At 39.2% G+C, this 22809-nt stretch overlaps 1 protein-coding gene and 1 pseudogene across 1 annotated transcript; both read right to left on the bottom strand.

The window, feature by feature from the left end:
• Positions 1-3881: 3881 nt before the first annotated feature.
• On the bottom strand, positions 3882-16692 carry LOC104415166 (annotated as a pseudogene).
• A 1176-nt stretch (positions 16693-17868) lies between these two features.
• LOC104447349 (lysosomal Pro-X carboxypeptidase) lies at positions 17869-22356 on the bottom strand. The gene is made up of 10 exons (XM_010061100.3): positions 21822-22356; positions 21526-21715; positions 21202-21335; positions 20585-20697; positions 20369-20492; positions 19713-19868; positions 18792-18947; positions 18568-18647; positions 18427-18476; positions 17869-18192 (listed from the first exon to the last, which is right to left on the bottom strand). The coding sequence occupies exons 1-10, from the start codon at positions 22230-22232 to the stop codon at positions 18056-18058; spliced, it is 1551 nt and encodes a 516-aa protein (XP_010059402.2). The 5' UTR covers positions 22233-22356; the 3' UTR covers positions 17869-18055.
• Positions 22357-22809: the final 453 nt, after the last annotated feature.

Below are 22809 nucleotides of genomic sequence, written 5' to 3'. Positions count from 1 at the left end.
GATTAGTGATTAAGGCAACGTTTTACTAGTGTTCCAATCACACGTCTCTTACTTAATATCAATATCACGGACCATCGCAACCGAGAGCACTATTGTTCCTAAGCATTGTCTCCTCGTCGTGACTTACCGTGACACATGTAGACTTTGAGGGGATATTCTCCTTTCCCACTCAAGTAAGAAGAGCTCTCGTTTTCTCTCTCCTCACGCCATGCCCGAAGTCATCGTCGAGACTAATCCTGGCATCTCTTCCACACTTGTCGTCACTGCTTGCGTTCGTCACCACCGGCCATCGCATCCCTATTCTCCCTTTGCTTCGATTAGATCTTAGTCCCCCATCTCCGTCTCCATCTCTCTCTATACTCCTCATCTTAGTCTCCGTCGTTGCCTCATTCCCTCTATCCTCGACTATCGTCGCTTGGCACCTCCACCTTTGAACCTGTGCCTTTGTCACCTTGCTTTGAGGCCGCATGAGGTCCTCAACCTAGGAAAAATGTCATGAAAACATGTCCTTCATCACAGTACAATGACAATACCATGGTACAAATACCTCTGCTCTCATGTAAGCCGCCTTAAGGTTGGAACCCTCTTCGATACACACATGGATGAGATGGTAGTAAGCATGTATCTCTAGACATTGGTTGAGCCGAAAAATTAGTATAGTCTATATTATATATCTTTTATAGGAGCATACACTTGTCAAGTTTTATGCAAAACATCATCATTAAATAACGTCCTATATTGACATCCCATTAAAAGGATGCTTGTAGGATTTAATGATATGCAAAAGTATATCCTTTGCAAAAAGTCTTAAAAGCGATTCTCGTGACTTTACTTAAGTCACTTATTTTGTGATGTGTGAATTTCATTTAGTTTAGAAAGTTCAGCTTGCTAAATTCATGCGGATTGTGGTGTTTGGCTAATTAAATTGATTTGCTCCCTTTAAATGAGAGAAATGAAATTTGTCTAGTTCTATTCTATGCCTGAAACAATATATAAAATTAGCAATCGCACGAACGGACAGATCCTGCGTGCATTTTATTGTTGCTCTTTGGCGATATAACGGGCTAACTAGTAACTTCCAACCCTTCACTTATGATACCATCTCCTCACTGCTGCTCTCTCTCTCTCACTGTCATTCAAAGTATAGCATTGTTTCATTAAACTATGTTATTTTCCATGGTCGTCTGTGACTTTCGGACAAAAGACGCCACCATTGTAGACTGAAACAAACTTTGATCCCTGCAAAAGGGTGGAATTGTCATCATCTGACCTTTCTGTTGGTAACACGTGAATAAATAGGACAACTTTTTTTGAAGCACGAAATATCACGTGACATGTTTATATAATTTTTAATTTACTTAGATGAACTTGTTGAGCATGTTACAATAATGAAAATCGTTAATGTAGGTATAAAATATCACATCATTCATGTCTAGATGTTTGCGCACCAAAGAGTCTCCACAAATATAGAGGCTTTTGATGTCTCTATCCAATAATAGAAAAAAAGATGTTCGTGTTATCTAACTCATGGATGATTGCACTTGTGTTATAATCACAGACTCTATGTCCATAATGCCATATAACACCCCTGGATGAATACATGAACCTTGGTCAAAGTTCATGTGAAGATCCACTATGTATTGAAATAGAACTAGGCCCAAAACTATAAGTATATAATGTTCGGCAGGAATGTGCAGTTTCAAGAGTCATAAAAATACATGTTTACTGCTAACTTCTCGCCATGCAAACATAAAAATGATGTTAAAATATCTAAAAAATAAATCACACATTCATCTAATAGCTCACAAAATTTCATATGGTATCAGAGTTGGAAATTCTGAATTCAAATCTTTTAGGTCTCTATTTGCCTCATCAATTGCATATTTCCACGCTTTAAGTTTAAGCCAAAATATAGCTTTCATGTAATGGGAAGTGTTAGATTATTTAAATAACAAACCCCACTTTCATCTAATAGCTTAGGGTTTTAGAACAGTTAGTAGTGATACTGCTAAAATCTCATAATTAGCAATTATTCATTTTATAAAAAGCAAGCGTGTTGTTGCACTGCACACAAAAGGACACTGGGGACTTTCTGTCCTTTACCAGGATGGAGAATGAAGTGTTCTACGGATCGGTCACACGGCCGACACATGACACAAAGTTGCCCGATTATATTAACGGGGCGAGCGGTACTGCATCCCAACCAACGCGCCGTTTAAATCTTAAAAAACTCTGCTTGTTCTTTTGCGTGTCGCTGCAGCTTTGGCGCACACTTCATCGTGGTCGAGTGATTAAATCGAACTCCACAGTCTAGAGGAGCCGAAATGGGGAGATCTTCTTTGACCATCTGAAAGAAGTTTGCTTGGGCCAGAAGCGGGGGATGCCTTGAGGAAAAAGGAAAAAACCGGGGTTGGGCGATGGAGGAATCTACCAGGAGGTGAATTCGTACTCCCATGGAGGTTTTTCAATCGGCAAATCTTCCTGGTTAATGGTAGTATCCCCTGGGTGGGGAAACACGACATCTCCCTCGAGGCATCTGTTTAAGGAAAGTCATGACCTATGAAGTGTGTCAGGTTGGTGTTGCGATAGGGCCAAAAAGGTGAAAGAAAACAGCAAAATCCTGACCTATATATTCCCCATTTCCCAAGCAAATTGAAGATCCACCTGTCCTGCATTGCAACGTCAGATTTCGTCAAACGCTGAAGTTCATGGCCTATCTCTCTTCGTGCATCGTCTTCATTTTCGAGAAAGATGGGAAATTGGAATTCTGGGTCATTCTGAAATGGGAATAATAATGATTATTGTTGCGGCCTAGGATGCATATACCAACTTAAATTACAATGATTTTTGCTCTTGATGGATGCGAATGATGAGACTTGCTTTCAGTTTATGGGTTTAATTTCCTAAGTATGGACAACTATACATCATTGGCCTCTAAAGTCTAGAGGGCGGATTTTGTGGTACCATGATAGGATTATTCATTGTGTGGCCTCAATAACATTTTTATGAATAATTAAATAGACATACCAATGATTGACCATCTTTATTGTTAGATCCACACTTTCGGTGCTCATGAGTCAATGTACATTTTACTTAAGAATCATACTAGAAATATTAAATGATAAATTACAAAATACATTTAAATAAGTGGGTCATATTCAGCTTCGAGGCAATAAAGATCCGTTGCATCAATTAGAAATAATGTTTTGGTAAACTAATCTTAGCATTAAACCCTATCCTTTGTTTTAGGTAGAGGCAAATTACTCTTTTCACCTATATTTGCTTTCATCAAAATATGGCACGGTCGTATACGGTGGAAAATATGAAATCCAAAGTGTTTAAAAACTACTCTTGCTTAGCATGGGGAAAATAAAAAGCAGCTCCCAAGAGACAAGTTAAGGATAGCTTCCATTTGGATTGGCTATATTTGGGTGAAAAGTGTATATATATATTCCGCCGTGCCCGGCCTAATAATGTTGAATAGGATAATGTCGACCTTGCTAAGAAAAAGCCTAAAAGGAAAATTGATAAGAGTTCCAAACTATAGGCCATCCATGGGGTCACCCTAATCATCTTAGGCTCTCGACAAACGTCTATTCACATGCCTTTGTGATTGAACCCGCATATCATTAACTCTATTGAGGATTTGATCGAAGCATTATATTGAAATTTTTTATATTTCGTATTTCATTTCATTTTGCATGAATACATGTGTGACTCATACATTAATCATATGTAATATGACAAATCGATAATTGTCGAAAAATTTGAGGAAACGAAATCTAAAAGTCAAATTTTAATCCCTAGAGCAAAAGCTGTCATTTGGATAGATGAAGAACCAGAAGTACTATGAGTTGGAGAATAGCAATTAGGAAGACGATTCAGCCTAAGTCTCGGTAGTATTGAGATATCCAACCTGAAATGATCTTGATCTCCTTCTTTTTCACATCTTGAAGCCACTCGGGATCTTCATTGGTCGAATATCGCAGGTCAACATGGTGAGCCCCTACATCGATAACTTACAACAGTTAAAAAATAAGGTCTTGGATGTCCTTGAAAATCAATTTCATCACTTGTACACAAAAATGTGATTGTACATGCTAGGGACAACCTTGCATACCTTTTTTTTCCATTGTAGGGATTCGCGAATATCTTTTTGGGACATGGTTCATTCATAAAATAAAAAGTCACTTATGCTAAGTTTTTGAGATAGTAAGCTGACCTTTTTCGGCTACTATGGCAACAATGCTCTTGGAAATGCTCTTCAACACCCTGCAAATTTTTACCAAAGAGATAGGATTATCAAATCGTTGATTCCCACACACACACACACACACACACACACACACACACACACACACACACACACACACACACACACATATATAGAGAGAGAGAGAGCCTCCACCACTCGAAGGGTCTCTTAAGCCATTGAAGAAGATGATGTTGCTCCCAGATCTCCTCAAGGCCCTTCTAATTTTTTGTTCATTTTAAATAAACATGATGATGGACGAAAAAATTTAGGTTAGGAGGCGGGATAAACAGATGTTGCAATTCCCTCAGGAATGATGTGCGATATATAAAAACTTACGTGAAACTTCGAAAATTATCATATATGATCGTATAAAATTACCCACATGGCTGCCGAACTCGATAGGGATCCAAGTGGGTCTAGGGATGATGCGGAAGATAGATTTGCAATTGGTGACTATATAATTGTAGTCACACTGATAGATTTGCAGTTGGTGACTATATAATTGTAGTCATACTCATAAGATGGGAATATGCTTGTCTCTCGATCACTCTGGATTGGGAATACCATTTCCGTGCATGCCTGTGGGGAAAGGAAGCGAATTACAAAAATGGTCACAAGTGCTTGCTTTATAGACAACTTAGAGACCATGAAATGGTAACAAAAGGACTCACCATTTCGACATTAATTGGGAGGATGCCACAAAAGTATAGTTAATTACTCAAACTGATAAGGCCCGCAAGATTTTGCACATCGAGGATCATGAGATTTATATTCAATTTTAACTTTGCATAACTCCCAGAGATCAAGCGAAAATAGCACTCTCGTCTTTGGGGTGAAAAAAGGTAACACTAGTAGAATTCTTTAATTTCGACGCGGATGATTTGTGCTAGATTATATTGCGAAGATGGGTTAAAATATGATAATTAAGAAACTCTTCCACCACTGATGGCAAACGTTAGAAGCGAAAAAACGAAAACCTAACTCACGAAATCGTTGTCGATTTTAAACGTTTCATGGGCTGCTTGCTTTTGATTTATCTAGGCCCAAGCTGCACAATAGTTTCCATGCTTTAGGCTCCCTTCGGATACTCTCTCCATTTGCTTTTTTGGGTAATCATTGGCTCCCCCGTAAATGAAGCTAGCCCACTCTTTAATCCTAAAGGTTAAAAAATACGAGGACATACCATTACTAAAAAGAAAGGGCTTATGAACTTCACCTCACCGACCAAAAAAAAAAAAAAACTTCACCTCAGTCTGACCAAAAAAAGAAAATAGAAAAAATTCACCTCAGCAACAGTATCAAATCCGGTGTGCAGTAATGTCGGAGAAATTAAGACAGATGTACTACTTGGATTTTACTAAATTTTAAGTTGGTATGCCCATTCAAGCACTCTGACAAAAACCTGTCACATTATCTAGTAAACCCATTTGGTATGTGACTCTCGCCATCTCTAGCATTATTCATTTGATGATTTGCAAACAGCTCGGTTGATAAGCTTATCAGTTCGAAACTAAAGCAACAAAGAGAAATTTTCTTCCGGGAGTCAGAAATTGTTGGGGTACCTGCCACTGCCATGCCCATACGCCGATGCCGTGAGGATCGGAATCATCCATTAGATCAAAGCATGAGAGGCCACCAGTGTAGTTGTAGTAGATGTTCGCTGCGCCATACAATTTCGCGAAATCATCATCCCCTTTGCTCGGATCATCTATCGCCTAACACATTTGTGTAGAATGAAAATAAAGAGAGCATAAACGTTCGTCTCATATCCGATTGTCTATTCAGTCATCAAGTTGTATCTTAAAGAATTAATAGAAAAGTGTCTCACAAAACGGTACTGTCCCGCCTCAATATCGGCGCAACAGAGCGAGCTAACTAAATTCTTGAATCGATTGTGAATTATCAGGTTCAAATCTCCCAATGCTGGAACGAAGTATGCCAAATCCTTCATTTGACTCGGTTAATCACGCACAGGAAAAATACAATCCTTGAAGATCAGATCTGCTTCACAAATTGGTCATACACTACGAGGATTCTCTCAATTTTAATGTCGAGTTTACTTAGTGTTGTACTTAATTAGTACATCCATGATGGGGTGCGATGAGAATGCATCATTTTGTCTTGATATGCTACGATGGAAAGACACCTTTTGAAAATGTGTGAGGGAGTCATATTAAAGACTCCTGAAGACAATCGTTGAATGGGTTGGCAGCTTAGAAATTCTTATCATTTTCTTGTCCCATTTTCATAAATAAAAAAAGGCGTTCCATTTTTCCTTTATGAGAACAATTGGCATTTACACTATGAAAATTAAATGTTTTCCTCGTAATTACATTCAGACCAACGTAAAGTATTTTTGTTCATGATTCATCCGCAATTCAATGTTCGATCCCGAGTAAATTGTTGACTGCGCATCGGATAGAGATAAGTCGTCTTCCGCTGACTTTCTTCCTACACTTAGACTTTAGAAACAAGATCGGTTAATTCAAGAAGTAACTTAATTTCCCCTTAAAACCAGATCTATGAGCTCACCGAAAAATGTGAATTTGACTTGAAAGTATGTCAAGTATGATCTTGAAGATCTTGCTTAGATTACACTGCTAATGCAGGTTATTATTTGTTAAGCAAGCTATACCTGTTTGACTGGGTAAGCAAGTAAGGGATTAAATAAATTGGAAGGAGTTGGATAATCGGATATGGCCGTGTAAATGAGAGCAGTCTGGAGCCACTTGGTGAGATTGTCCGCATCCTAAAAGTTCCTGCAAAGGGGTCATTAAATAAACAAAGAAGCCGCCAAAAAGAATAAATCAAATCCACGAGAAGCTAATATTGCTTAAGAATCATATAGTTTGAATGATTTTTGCAGGATCACCTGTCCGCCTTCCTAGTTCACCGTATCTTTGATCTTCTGCAATGATGGCTTGATCACTTTATAGTAGTTCTCGCTCTCGTTCTAGACACGCATTCTTAGACTTGCGTGGTTTTCATATAATCACGATTTACGTAAAATCTACATCATTGGTATCGAGAACACATGCATTGGATAGACACGGTATCATAGTGTACAAAAACAATTAGTCATAAGTCTAATAAAATTCCATATAGACACAAACTCAAAGAGAGAGAGAACCCTAAAGTCTCAAGGATGATGTCGTTGTAGCTATAAGGAGAGGTAATGTTGTCAAAGAAGAGGACCAGAGTAGAAGAAGACAAAGCGCCAATTGCAATGTGTGGATACTTCTGAAAATGCTAGTAGAAACACCTAGAGGGAGGTGAATAGATGTTCAAAAGAAGTCTTGACAAATAAATGCGGAATAAAATAAGTTGCGAGTAAAGTCTGAATAAAGATTAGAGTTTGACAAACAAGCTATCAAACTTCTGGTAGATGTTCAGAATCTATTATGCGATAGAACAAACTTTTGAAATAACTTGTAACTGTGCAACAAACTTATATAATGAGAGTTTTTTTTTTTGGTTGGTTATATAATGAGAGTTAAGAGAAGAGAATATTGCACATGAAATTTATAGTGGTTCGGCTTATATCAAGCTTACGTCCACTTTCCCATGTTAACAACTTTCTGGCTGGATTCCATTATATGATCAACAAGAGATTACAATTTTCAGTACAAATACTCAGTGGTAGATCACATCATCTCACAAAATCATTCTTTTGATATTTCTCCCACGATCACAAACGTTTAAGTTCACCAAAGACAAATGTATGATCGAAGTTTGCTCAGACTTTGGAATTATGAATTCTACGCTCTGTCTCTTACTTGCTCTTCAGTCCTTGGTCTCCTTAAATACTCATCTACTTTCAAACTAGCCGTTGGACAGTATCTAGAGGATCGTATTCTGATCTACCCATTGGACAGATCTGTATATAGAAGATTTAGTAACCATCGAGTGATAGAAGTAGAATCCTAAATTGATTCGATCGTCCATACAAACAGAATCTTGGTTTCCATAAGTAGAGCTTTTTTCGTTTAGAAAGTTCTTGTCTTCAAGATCCAATTGTCAATCAATTAGATTGAGTCAATCAAATCTATCTTAGTATGAAATCCAAACCAGATCACTAGCCGTCATATGTTTGGGGCTTGTGTTATGTTCTGTCAAATTGTCTCGTTCTGAACACATTTCGTTAAATCTGCTACATTTTGAACTTGTGTCTCGTTTTGGACATTGTCATATTCTGGACTTGTGTCTCGTTCTGTATGTAAAATCTAAGCATGTTCTGTTGGAAGTAAAGTCTGAGTGTCTTTCGTTTGAATTAGAGTTTGAGTATCTTCTGTCTGAAATAGACTTTACAATCTAGACGTAAGTCTAAACATATTATGCTTCTGAATATATTTAGCCTTAAGGTCTAGACATAGTCTGAATAAGTTCAGCTTCGGCATAGAGTCCATCTTTTGGTTCTTTCAAATATAAACCTTGATAAAATCATTTACACATTTTATCATTTGCATAATCTGTTATTCAACCATTAAACACATTAGTAGCTTTTGATTTATTTTTTCATATTCAAAACATCATAAGGAATTTCCTTAATAACTTCAACCCGAACCATGCCGCCAGTAGTGCCATATTTTCATTAAACAAAACCATTAGTCCGAATAATTTTGAACTCATTTTTTCCTTTTCCTTATCAAATCAAAAAGATCCATGCATAACCAGCTATGCAATTAATTCATTATCTAAGACAAACTGATTAATTAATTAAATACATTTGTTAAGAGAGAGAGCTTTTCCCGATCAAACCGGAAAGCTCCATGCACAGGCGGTTATATAATTAATTCATTATATAAGACAAACCCATTACTTAATTAAATTGAGCTAGGAAGAGAGAGAGAAAGAGCGTGAGATTCTATGGAACAACTAACAAGTGTTCTAAAAGTGAAAGTTCTTAAATAAAGGTATTATTTATTATTTAAATATTCAAACACTTTCTCTCACGCTTAATCTAGTCTTTTGCTTAGTACTAAACATGAAAATTTAATTAGGGTGACAAATGGGGCTTAAAAAGATTCAAATTCAAGATATCTAGCTCCGATATCATGTGAGACTTGGTGTAGCCATTGCCAATTGTTCTAAAAATGTAAGCTATTATATAAATGTGTGGTTTAATATTTAGATATTTTGAGAGAGAGGGGGGAGAGGACGGGAGATGGCAGCATCCTTTTATCGTGGGAACCTCCAAAAACCACCACTGGTGAATCCTCAACCATTAATAGATACAACCCATGTTGTTTTCTCTCTCGCTTTGGAGAGCTTCCCCCTACCTCTTATGATAGTTGTCCCAAAAACCCTAGTTTTTCCTGTGTATTTCTGAAACCCAAAATCCAAATAGTTACATTACAGATTTCTAATGGATTGAAACCCATCATGTAGATTCCCATCACCCACTACCCCACTTTCTCTTCGTTTCTTCACTTATGTGGAAATGATAGGGTTATTGTCTCCCTCGATGGCTTCAAGTAGCATTGGCTACGAAGTTTGGCCTTCTGTAAGTTAGAATGTTGCCTATTTTCTTCAGGAGAAATCCTGGGCTCTTTTTATGCCGACAATCGAAAGAAGATTTTCATCTCCTCTCCATGTCTGGAAGGATTTCATCGGTTAATAGCAGTTTGTTGATGTCAAGTTTTGGCTTCGCCTCCATGGTTTGATCTTGTCTAGCAACATTTGTTCATTGTTTGAGGAAAATGAACGAACTTGGGTCAATAGATAGTCATCTGGCTGTTTTATGTAAGAGATTAGGGAATCTGAGAATAGATGTGAATGCCCCTCCACGAGAAAGGGTGATATCACAGGCGACGCTGGATGAATGCAAACACACAGTGTTTGGTAAGCTGTATTTAGGAGGAAATATCAACTTTCAAGCATTTCTTACCACAATGAAGCGAGCTTGGAAGGTAGATTCAGTTAGCTTTGCGCATCGTGAATCAAGTATCCTATTCTTTACCTTTGATTCTGAAATGGATAAAGAAGAAAGAGTGTTAGCGAATAGTCTATGGTCTTTTGCGAGTAATTTATTGATCCTTCAACCATGGGAGCTTAATAAACCTGCGCAATGTTATAAATTTACTCGTTGTGCATTTTGGGTGCAAATTCATGGTCTACCTATTGAATGGTGTTGTGAGGAGGCTGTGTCTCATAGTCTCATATAGCCCAAATACTAGGTTGTGTGAAAAAAGCAAAAGTGGAGAAGAAGGGGGTGGCCTTTCAAAAGGTAGGAAGAGCAAGAGTAGAGCTTAACCTGAATATACCTTTAAGGCCAGGTTCTTTGTATAATTTAATAGAGGAGAAAGTTTGGTTGGATTTTAAGTATGAGAGGCTACCTCGATTTTGCTATTCCTGTGGAAGAGTGGGGCACTTTGCAACAACCTGTGAAGAAGTTCCTTTTGATGAGGCCAAATATGCAGATATGAAGATATATAGGTTTGGGCATTGGTTAAAAGCATAGGCTAAGGAGACTAGTCCTTTTTGGCAAATTTTTTATGAAGACCAAGTGGGTGAAGAGGAGGAAGAACAAGCAGACAGCAACCTTCTAGCTCAAAATACTCAAATAGTCATCTTCTCTGGTGAGCAAATAGCAGCAAGACCAACAGCAACAACTCAACCTCAAAATAGGGCACAAGTGGATATAATTTTACCTTATCATCAAGTGGAACATCAGCAGGATAAGGGAAAAGGCACAATGAACATCGAAGAGCTAAAACAACAGTTTCTGCCACTTGCTAAACCATCATCTTGGACAAAAAAATAAGGATCAAAGAAGGAAAGCAAGATTTTAAATAGCTCACTAGCAAAGAAATTAAAGAGGTACACCCCATATAACTCTACAACTATAGAATTGGCGAACTTGGATGAAGCAAATTTGCAGGATACTCCTATTAGTATTTCGGAGGGAACCATGGGATGAGCTTTGGTGGCTAGCTCGAATAAGTCACCGGTTTACAAATGAGGGTTATATGTTGGAACTGTTAGGGGTTGGGCACACCACTGACAGTCCAAAACTTGAGAGCCATTGTGGCTCAGGAAAGTCCCAACTTAATTATGTTAATGGAAACAAAAAAACAAAGAAAATGTGATTATTCGAATTAGAAGGCAGCTGAGTTTTAAAAATAGTTTTGTGGTGAACCCGATAGGAATTGCAGGGGGACTAACGGTAATATGGAATGATGAAGTTGATGTAGAGGTGGAATCTAGTTCCCAAGAAATGATTAACATGATATGCGTAGATCATGATAGTTGGATCAAGTGCGGGTTAGTTGTGTGCATGCTCCAAATATGTATGGGGAAAGATTAAAGTTATAGGATAACATGAGACATATTGGTCTTTCTAATAGCCTTCCATGGGCTTGTTTGGGGGATTTCAATGAAGTACTTTATTATTGGGAGAATGTGGGAATAAGGATGGCAGAAAATTATCGAATGCAGGCATTCCAAAACTATATACATGATTGTTCTTTAATGGAAATAGATTGCAAATGGTGTGCTATTACCTAGTCCAACAATAGAGAAGGGGTTGATTTGGTCAAGGAGAAACTTGATAGGGTGTTTTGCTCTCTTGATTGGCAGCTCATGTTCCCGGAAGTAGAAGTGCATGCTCTACCAGCTGTTGGGTCAGATCATAGTCCTCTCCTTTTGGTGAGTAGTGCTAAAGCTATTAAAAAAAGAAAAGATTTCCACTTTGAGGCCTTCTGGACTGAAGATGGTGAATGTAGAGAAATAGTTAAACAAGTATGGCAATCTCAAACTTGTTTTGAAGTAGGCCTGAGAAGAAGTAGGCCTGAGAGACAAACTACATGCTGCAAGTCATGCATTGAAAGAATGGAGTAAAATGAAGTTCCCAAATAGCCGCATAACAGCCTTAAAGCAAGAGCTTCAATTCTTAACTAATAGTGCCAGCTTGTATCAAGGATTTAATAAAATGAAGCTCATACAAGAAGAGATTGAAACCTTATGGAGAAGAGAGGAAATATTTTGGGGGTTAAGATCTAGAATTAATTAACTACATTGTGGAGATAAAAACATGAAATATTTCCATGCAGCAACGATTCAAAGGAGACAAAAAAAACAAGATTACTATGCTGAAAAATGCATCAGAGCAGTGGATACGAGATACACAGCAACTTTAGCACCTTACAATTTCTTTTTTCAATGAGTTATATACTTCGGTAGGACCTAGAAACTGCCAACTATTACTGGATTAATGTCCTAGACTAATTGGAAATGATATTAATGAATGTTTGGTGGCGGAAGTAACATTGGAAGAAATTCATGTTGCTGTTTTTCAACTTGGGGCACAGAAAGCTCTTGGTCCAGATGGTTTAAATGGAATATTTTACTAGCACCATTGGGATATAATCAATATTGATGTGTTAGAGGAAGTTCGGGGTTTTTTTTCGTTCAGGAATATTGGAACCGGCCCTCAACAAAACTCATATTACTATGATTCCAAAGACTCCACATCTAGAAAGACTTGACCAATATCGCCCTATCAGCCTTTGCAATTTTGCATATAAAATAATATCGAAAATTTTGGCAAATAGCTTGAAAAAATGGTTGCCTATGCTGATCTTAGGGGAGCAAAGTGCCTTTGTCAATAGAAGACAGATTCAAAATAATATTTATGTTGTGCAAGAGGTGTTGCACCAATTGAGAATGAGGAAAAGGAAAAACCATTTCCAAGCAGTGCTGAAACTTGACATGTATAAAGCATATAATATAATAAAATGGGATTTCTTAGAAGGTTGCTTGCTAAAAATGGGTTTCTGTGCAAAATGGGTAAGCTGGATCATGCAATGCATCACTACAGTCACTTTCAGCATTAAGGTCAATGGGGAACCCCTTCCCTTTTTCACTCCTACTAGAGGTATCCGACAATGGGACCCTTTATCACCCTATCTTTTCATTTTGGTGGCTAACAGCTTGTCTTCTTTGATGGATAAAGCTCTACAAGATGGGAGTATTAAAGGAATAAAGTTCAATAGGTTCTACCCCACTTTGACTCATTTATTATTTGCAGATTATTCGATTTTCTTCTTGGATGGATCTTTATAGGAATGTCAAAATGTTGCAGCTGTTCTTAATCAGTATTGTTATGCCTCAGGACAAGCTATAAATCTAAACAAGTCTGGCATCTTATTTTTGTAAAGATTGTCCTCATCTATTAAGGGAAAATATGAAAAGAGAATTGAGGGTTCCAGAGCCACAGCGGTCAAGTAAGTACCTGGGACTCCTATCTGATTGGGGAGCATCGAAAAGACAAATGTTTGCATGGATTTTAAATAGGGTAAACATGAAATTGGAGGGCTGGAATGAACAAATTATATCTAAAGCAAGTAAGGAAATACTCCTGAAATTAGTGGTGCAAGCGTTACCTCAATATGCCATGTAAATTTTCAAAATTCTAGTTTCAATTTGCAAGGCTATAGAGAAGAAAATAACAAATTTCTGGTGGAAAAACAGTGAATCAAAAGCTGGTCTGCATTGGAAGAAATGAGAAATTATGAAAATGAGGAAAGACAGTGGAGGAATGGGTTTTAGAGACCTACTTACTGTTAATAATACCCTTTTGGTACACAAGCTTGGAGGATGGTAAAGAATCTGGATACACTGTGGAGTAAATTATTAAAAGGGCCCTACTTCTATCGCAAAGACTTCTAGCATGCTGATAAATGACCTAAACCTTCATGGGGTTGGAAAAGTTTACTTTTAGGAAGGGAGACTATTGCGGATTCAGTGAGATGGTTGATCGGAAATGGTCTAAATGTCAATATCAGAATAGATAAATGGCTGAAGAGAGGATTAATTGAAGGGCCAGTAAACAGAAATAACCCACAGAAAGTTTCTGAGTTGATGAACTTTGAAGCAAAGCAATGGAATGGACAGTTGTTAAATAACTTATTTGATGAGCAGACTACTCAGGAAATTCTAGCAATCCAAATTAATCGTCATATTACAACTAATGGACTGATATGGACAGGCACGAAGAATGGATCTTTTACGGTCAAAAATGGATATAACATCTTAAGAAATAGAATGACAGAAAACAGAGCAATGGAACATCCCTCTTCCTCATATCAAACCTTGCCAGAACTATGGAATGCAATATGGAAAATGCGGACTAGCCCCAAAGTGAAGATTTTCGTTTGGAATGTTTGTTAAAATGCCATCCCATCCAAGGAGAACCTATGGAAAAGAAAGATCTTACTTGATCCGGTTTGTGAGCTTTGTCGAGATAAGGTGGAAACGGTTGAACACACTCATCTCCTCTGCCCCTGGACTACAAGGGTATGGAGCCACCTGAAAATCAACCTATAAGTAGACGCACAAGGGGTTACATGAATGGATGAGCGGCTAGCGTGATTTATCCGCGATTTATCAGAAAAAACACAAACCTACCGCCCCTGGAAACAATCGGAAACCTCCTTTAGCAAGTATGGAAGGAGTGCAACAACTTTATTTTTCGAGGTACTAAACTGGATGCGGCAAAGTGGTAGATCTAGCCCGATTTCAGCAAGAAAGCTACCTTAAATGGGGTTTTACACATCTACAAGAAGAAAAGAAAGAAGATCTAGAGATTTCTCATACCTGGCAAGCCACGGCAGCCGGTTCCTTCAAGCTTAATGTTGATGGGTCGCTGTGCGAGGGATCGACGGAAGGAGCAATGGCTTGTGTTGTCCGAGACTCTACCAGTAGCCTGGTTGATGGATTCACGAAGCTTGTTCGGGCGGGATTGGTCCTTCAGCTGGAAACCCTGGGAGTGTTCGAAGCCTTGAAGTACTTAAGACAAAAGCAACTGGGGGAAGCTTTGATGGAGTCTAACAACCGAACACTAGTGAACTACCTAAAGAACTTGGACGAAGTGAACCGGCAAGCACGTGCAACGTTGATGGAGTGCAAGTCGCTTCTTCAACAATTGCCGCTAGTGGGCCTGACCTTTTGCCCACGTTCTGCCAATGCGGTAGCAGACTAGGCCGTGCGTCAACAGAGACAGAAGACCCTTCCTCCCAACTTACGGGCTTCCCCACCTCCTGGCCTTTGGGCCCTTTTATGTATTGATGCCCCAAATGTTGGGTCTGCTGGTCCTGCTTTATAATATAAATAAAATAACTCTTTTTCGACCAAAAAAAAAAATCCTCAGCCATTTAATTCTTCTTCAGGTCGGCGATTAGTGTCGCGTAGTCGGCCAATGCTTGCGTTGAAGAGAGATAGCCCAGCATGCTCGAGTTGCTGGACACCACCTCTTTTTGCCCCACGAATGGAATTGATTTCGGGTAAAACCGATGCTTCAAAGAAATAGGTATGAACAACGGTCTCCATATCCTTCTTGTAATGTACTTCGCACAAGCAAAAACAAATAGCTTACGTATTTAGATCGGTTGGAAATATACCTCGGTGAACACAAGAAGGGCATTGAAGTGGGGCGCCGTCTTGAACATGAAGCCCGTGGTCTGGGCTAACAACTCGATGTCGCCCTCGTTCTCAGTGTAGACGAAGATCGGGGCATTCCTCCGCGGGCCACCCCAGAAGGCGGAGTTGATCAAGTACCTCTGCTGGAACGTCTGGTAGCTCTCGAGACGGAAACCAATGTGGTCCAGGACTTGCGGGATGAATGAAGGGAGAAGGAAAGCGAGGTACGATCTTGCCGAATGGCCAGACAGCGAGAAAGCATTGAAAGATCGGAGAGAAACAGAGAAGAACTTTCGGTAGTAGTTGTGCTGTACTCGTTATCTTCTAGTCTCTGGTGTTTGCAACTGCAGAGGAAGTCAACGAGCGTGGAGTATTCAGTTCAGAGAGAGAGAGAGAGAGAGTTTCTAAAGAATAGCAAGAAGTTCAAGGGCTGAGTATACGGATTGAAGGAGGTTGGGCTCTCGCCTAAAATGTTGGGAAAACTTATTTGGGGGACCATCCTTGATTGGTATATTAGCTGGCATTAGACAAATGTACAGAATTCGGTATTATGAGGATTTTAATTAAGGGTAGAGATGCTATGCTTGCTAATCCCATGGAGGTATAAAGTTTATGGCAAGATGTCCTTCCTTAAACTAAATGATTTCAAGAAGTAGTTCTTGCAAATTCTGGGTTTATATCAGTTGTTGCATTTGATGGGACTCAATTTAAGGAGTCAAAAGCTCGTCTTCAATTCCACTAATTGCAATTAGAGGAGGGCAAACGTTTGGGTAAGATTGGGCTTGGGCTTGGGCTTGGGCTTGGGCTTGGCTGTGTGGTTTACTGATGGATTTTGGACCTATATGGTCAGCGGCGGCCCATATGACAGTTGTACATGTAAACAATGAATCTCAAGTTGACGGAACTTTACGCAGTTCTAAACCAAACATTCAATAGAGAAATCTTTTATTTTGGTCACCACAATGAGACAAACAAATGCTCACTAATGAGGTTCAAGGATCGGCTGCTATGTACCTCATTTAAAATTTGACTTTGTCCAAATATATCAATTAACTCGCCTTATCTTTGCACAATTGTTTCAAGTTCAACTAGGACTTTTTGAACTTGTAGGTTTAGATTGTGTTAGTTTTTCACACAGGAGGGAGGTCACAAGAATATCGCTCCGCCGAGATTGTCCTATTTATGGCAAAAGGTGAGAAAACGTTGGCCAGAAAAATTTGCAAACAAGTGTTTCAAGTGTTGATATGCAAATCCCGATATGATTCCTACAAAATTAAATTAGGATTCTATTAATAAGTGTAATGATACGAGAAAGAAAGTAATATTTCGACCGACTGATCAGCATTCCAACACTTCCAGTTCTAGGAAAGTAAATAATGGATGATTTTTGAGTTTTTGATTGGTCCTCTTCTGGCAAACCACATGCACGATCGATCAAAGCATCTAATTGTACAAAGTTACGAGGTCGAGAAAGCAGCCTCTTTATGAATAATTAAATTGACACATTAATGATTGACCATCTTCATTGTTAGATCCAAGCTCTCAGTGATAACCGGTTAGTTACATTTTGCTTAAGAATCATACTAGACATATTAAGTGGTGTATTGCAAATGTTCATTTAGATAAGTAGGTCATATTCAATTAGAAATAATATTTTTGTAAACTAATCCTAGTTTACCAAACCCTATTCTTTGCTTTAAGTAGAGGCAAATTGCTCTTTTCACCAACATTAGCTTTTATCAAAATATTGCACGGTAGTATATGGTGGAAAATCTGAAAGATCAAATGCAATCCAAAGTGTTTATAAACTGCTCCTCCTTAGCATGGGCAAAATATTAAAGCAGCTCCCAAGTGACTAGTTAAGGATAATTTGCACTTGGATTGGCTATATTGGGTGAAACGTGTATATATTCAGCCACGATGAACTGACTAATGTGGCATAGGATAATGTCGACTTTGCTAAGAAAAAGCTTAGAACGAAAATTGATAAGATAAAGAGTTGTAAACTCTAGGCCATGGTAACCAAGATTGCCACAAATTCCATCCACAGGGTCACCCTTGTCGTCTTAGGCTTGTGGCCAACGTCTATTCACATGCATCGTGATTAAGCTTTTATACCATTGACTATATTGGGGATCTGATCAAATCGCCATACTAAAATTTTTGGTATTTGGTATTTGGTATTTCATTTCATCTTGCACAAATGTATGTGTGACTTGTTTGCATAAATCAAATGTAATATGACAAACTGGATAATCGTTCATTCAAAGTCAAGAAACACTTAAGAAAACAAAATCTAAGAGCCAAATTATAATCCCTAAAGTAAAAGCTGTCACTTGGATAGTTGAAGAACTAGAAGTACTATGAGTCGGAGAACCGCGGTTAGGAAGATGATTTGGCCAAGTCTCGGTAGTATTGAGAGATCCAGCCTGAAATGATCTTGATCTCCTTCTTTCTCACATCTTGAAGCCACTCGGGATCTTCACTAGTTGAGTATCGCAGGTCGACATGGTGAGCCCCTGTAATTGATAACCTACGACAGTTAAAAAGAATGTATTGTATGTCCTAGAAAATCAATTTCATCACTTGTAACTAAAAATGTAATTGTGCATAATACGGACAACCTTGTATTTATGTGAAGATAGTCCCTCACATTGTCCATTGAAGAGATTCACTAATATCTTTTTGGGATAACGTTTATTCATATAATGAAGAGTCACTTATATATTAAGTTTCAGAGATAGTAACTTGACCTTTTTCGGCCACTATTGCAACAATGCTCTTGGAAATGCTCTTCAACACCCTGTCATTTGTACCACAGAGGCATGATTATCAAACCATTATTCCCTCTACACCAGAGAGAGAGAGAGAGAGAGAGAGAGAGAGAGAGATACCCTCCACCACTCCAAGGGTCTCTTAAGCCATTGAAGAAGATGATGTTGCTCCCAAATCTCCTCAAGGTCCTCCTAATGTCCTGTTCATTTTTTAAGTAAACGCAACGATGGACTCAAAAATTCAGGTTAAGCGGTGGGATAAACAGATTTTGATATTTCCTAAGGAAGAATGTGTGTGATATAAAAATTTATGTGAAATTTCGTAAATTATTATATATACTCACATGACCGCCGAACTCAATAGGGATCCAGGTGGGCCTAGGGACAACGCCAAAGAGAGATGTGCAGGTGGCGACTCTATCATTGTAGTTATACTCGTGAGCTGGGAATATGCTCGTCTCTCGATTGCCCCCTGTTGGCAATATCATTTCCGTGCATGCCTGCAAAGAAAGGAAATAAATTACAACAAGTGCTAGCATTAAGAATAGCTTAGAGACCATGAATTGGTGATGAAAGGCCTCACCATTTCAACATTAATCAGGAGGATGGCACAAAACTATAGTTAATGACTTAAAATGATAAGGCCGGCGAGATTTCACACATCGAGAATTGTGAGATTCACATTCAACTTTGCATAACTCCGAGAGATCAAGCGAAAACAGCACTCTTGTCTTCGGGTTAAAAAAGATAACACTAGTCGAACTCTTTGTTGATTTGAGACTTTTCATGGGCTGCTTTTGAGTGATCTAGGCCCAAGCTGCACAGTAGTTTCCATGCTTGAGGCTCCTCTTGGATGCTCTCCCCATTTGATTTTGTACGGTAATTATTGGCTCCTCCATAAAGGAAGCTAGCCACTTTTTAATCCAAAGAGTAAAAATTACGGGGACATACCATAACCATAAAGAAAGAGCCCATGAACTTCATCTCAGCAACAGTATCAAATCCATTGTACAGGAATGTCGGAGAAATTAAGACTGATGTACTAAATGGATTTTGCTAAATTTTAAGTTGGTATGCCCGTCTAACCATTGTACAAAAAAATCCATCCCATTATATAGTAAACCCATTTCGCATATGAGTCTCGACATCTCTAGCTTTTTTTATATGATGATTTGCAAGCAGCTCGGTTGACAAGTTTTTCAGTTGGAAACTAAAGCAACAAAGAGAAATTTTCTTTCGAGAGAGTGAAAAAATTGTGGGGGTACCTGCCATGCCCATTCGCCGAGGCCATGAGGATCGGAATCATCCAATAGATCAAAGCACGAGACGCCACCGCTGTAGTTGTAGTAGATGTTTGCCGCGCCATACAATTTCGCGAAATCATCATCCCCTTTGCTCGGATCATCTATCGCCTTGCACATCTGCGCAAAATGAAAACAGAGAGAGCATAAATGTTCGTCATGTATCCGATTTGTCTTTTCAGCCATCAAGCTATATCTTGAAGAAATAACAGAAAAGCGCTTTACAAAATAGTGTCATCACCCCTCCATATCAGCGCAACGGAGAGAGCTAACTAAATTGTCACAAATTGATTTTGAAGTAATGGGACTAAGTCGCCTAATGCTGGAACAAAGTATGCCAATCCTTCATGGTCAATCACAAACGCTACCATACAATCCTCAAAGATCAGATCTGCTTCACAATACTACAAGGATTCTTTCAGTTTTAATGTCGAGTTTACTTGGACTTTAGAAACGAGGTTGGTTAAATCGAGAAGTAGCTTTAATTTCCCCTTAAGATCAGATCTATGTTACCCCCAAAAGATGCCAATTTGACTTGGAAATACTGTAAAGTATGATCTCGAAGATCTTGCTTAGATTACACTGCTAATACATGTTATCATTAGTTAAGCAAGCTATACCTGTTTGACTGGGTAAGCAGGCAAGGGGTTCAAGAAATTGGAAGGAGTTGGATAATCGGTCATGGCCGTGTAAATGAGAGCAGTCTGGAGCCAACCTTGGAGATAACCCGCATCCATGGAGTTCCTGCAAAGGGGTCATCGCATAAACAATATATCCCACCAAACAGAATAAATTAAATCCATGAGAAGCTAAATTGCCTATGCCTCAACTCTCACTTGCACAGTCCAAATGATTTTCCCAAGATCTTGAGTCCGCCATGTTGCTCCGCCATATCTTCAATCTTCTGCCATGATCGCTTGATCACTTGGTAGCAATTCTCACTCTCGCTCTGGATATTCACATTGATTGCCCTTTTAGACTCACATGATTTTCATATAGTCACGACTCACGTAAAATCTATATAATTAGTATCGAGAACACATACATTGAATAACCGGTGCGTGTGTAAAGTAATAAGTCATACAGTGTCATGATGTAAAGAAACGATAAGTCAGCAGTCTGGTAAGGTACTAAATAGAATAAACAGTAATCTTCAGACTTTTCCTGAATTACAAATGTTTAGACAAGGTGGAATCATAATATACTTTGAATAGTATACGGTGGCCGGCTATGGAATCTTTGACTAGAAAGTTGGGGTTGGGACCATCTTCGGATTCCTTTTGTCATGCAAATCTTTCCACTACGATCTCTGGCCCATGGCCGAAGAAGACCTTCTATGTCCTATTAGCTGACCTTATCCTAGTCCCCACCTCTGTAAAGTCTTTGTAATCCGAGAGTAACCAAAAACAGACAAACACAGAGAGAGAGAGAGAGAGAGAGAGAGAGAGAGAACCCTGAAGTCTCGAGTGATGATGTCGTTGAAGCTGTAGGGAGAGGTGATGTTGTCGAAGTTGAGGATCGGAGAAGACGAAGACAAAGCGCCAATTGCAATGTGCGGATACTTGAGCCTGAACCATGCCGCCAGCACTGCCATATTTTCAATAAACAAAATCATTCATCTGAACAAGTTTTAACTCCTTTTTCCTTTTCCTTATCAAACCAGAAACCTCCATGCACAACTAACTACGCAATTAATCTATTATATAAGACGAACCCATTAATTAATTAATTAAACTAAGCTGTGAAGACTGAGAGAGAGAGAGAGACAGCAGCTTACTTCCACCGTAGGAACCTCCAAAAACCACCACTGGCGAATCCTCGGCCGTCCAGTTCTTCTTCAGATCGGTGATCAGCGTCGCATAGTCCGCCAATGCTTGTGTGGAAGAGAGGTAGCCCAGCGTGCTGGAGTTGCTGTATGCCACCTCTTTGTTGCCCCCAAACGGAATCGATTTCCCGTAAAACCGATGCTTCAAAGAAACAGACAAGAATGATGATCTCTATATCCTTCTTATAATATACTTTGCAAAAGCAAAACAATATAGCTTTCAGTATTTAGATCGGTTGCCAATGTACCTCAATGAACACAAGAAGGGCATTGAAGCGGGGCGCAGTCTCGAACATGAAGCCCGTGTTCTGGGTGAACCACTCGATGTCGCCCTCGTTCCCGGTGTAGACGAAGATCGGGGCGTTCCTCTGCGGGCCGCCCCAGAAGGTGGAGTTGATCAGGTACCTCTGCTGGAACGTCTGGTAGCTCTCGGGGCGGAAGCCGAAGTGGTCGAGGACTTGCGTGAAGTACCTGGTTTCGTAGAGCCCATTGCTGCCGCTGTGGTCGTTGGAGATCGATGGTCGTTGAGAACTTTCGGGATGAATGACGGGCGAAGGAAAGCGAGGTACGATCTTGCGGAATGGCGAGACGGCAAGAGAGCATTGAAAGATCAGAGAGAGATGGAGAAGAAGGTTCAGTAGTAGTTGTGCTGTACTCATGATCTCCCGGTCTCTGGTGTTTGCAGCTGCAGAGGAATTCAACGAGCGTGCAGTTTTCTGTTCACACAGAGAGAGAGAGAGAGAGAGAGGGAGAGAGTCTTTCTAAAGAATAGCAAGAAGTTCAATGACTGAGTATACAGATCAAAGGAGGTTGGGGCCTGGCCTAAAAGGCTGGTAAAAACTTACTTGGTGGGCCATCACTGATTGATGTATTAGCTGGCATTAGACAAATATGTGGCATTCAATATCACGAGGGTTTTAATTAAGGATAAGGTAGATGCTATGATTGCTAATCCCATGGAGGTATTAAGTTGATGGAAAAATGTTCTTGCAAATTCTACAGTTTATATCTGTTGTGGCATTTGATGGGACTCAATTAAATGAGTCAAAAGCTAGTCTTCAATGCCACTGATTGCAATTAGAGGAGGGGCAAACTTGTGGGTAAAATTGGGCCTAGGGTTGGGCTTTAGTGGTTTATTGATGGATTTGGACCAAAACTTACCCAATAGGTCTACCTAAATGGTCAGTGATCCATATGTCTAAACAGCATAAATAATTCCATTTGTTTTGCGGAGAG

Source organism: Eucalyptus grandis, chromosome 1, assembly GCF_016545825.1.
Source record: "Eucalyptus grandis isolate ANBG69807.140 chromosome 1, ASM1654582v1, whole genome shotgun sequence".
NCBI lineage: Eukaryota > Viridiplantae > Streptophyta > Magnoliopsida > Myrtales > Myrtaceae > Eucalyptus > Eucalyptus grandis.
The sequence above is the reverse complement of the archived record's forward strand: the minus strand, read 5'-3'. Positions and strand labels throughout refer to the sequence as shown.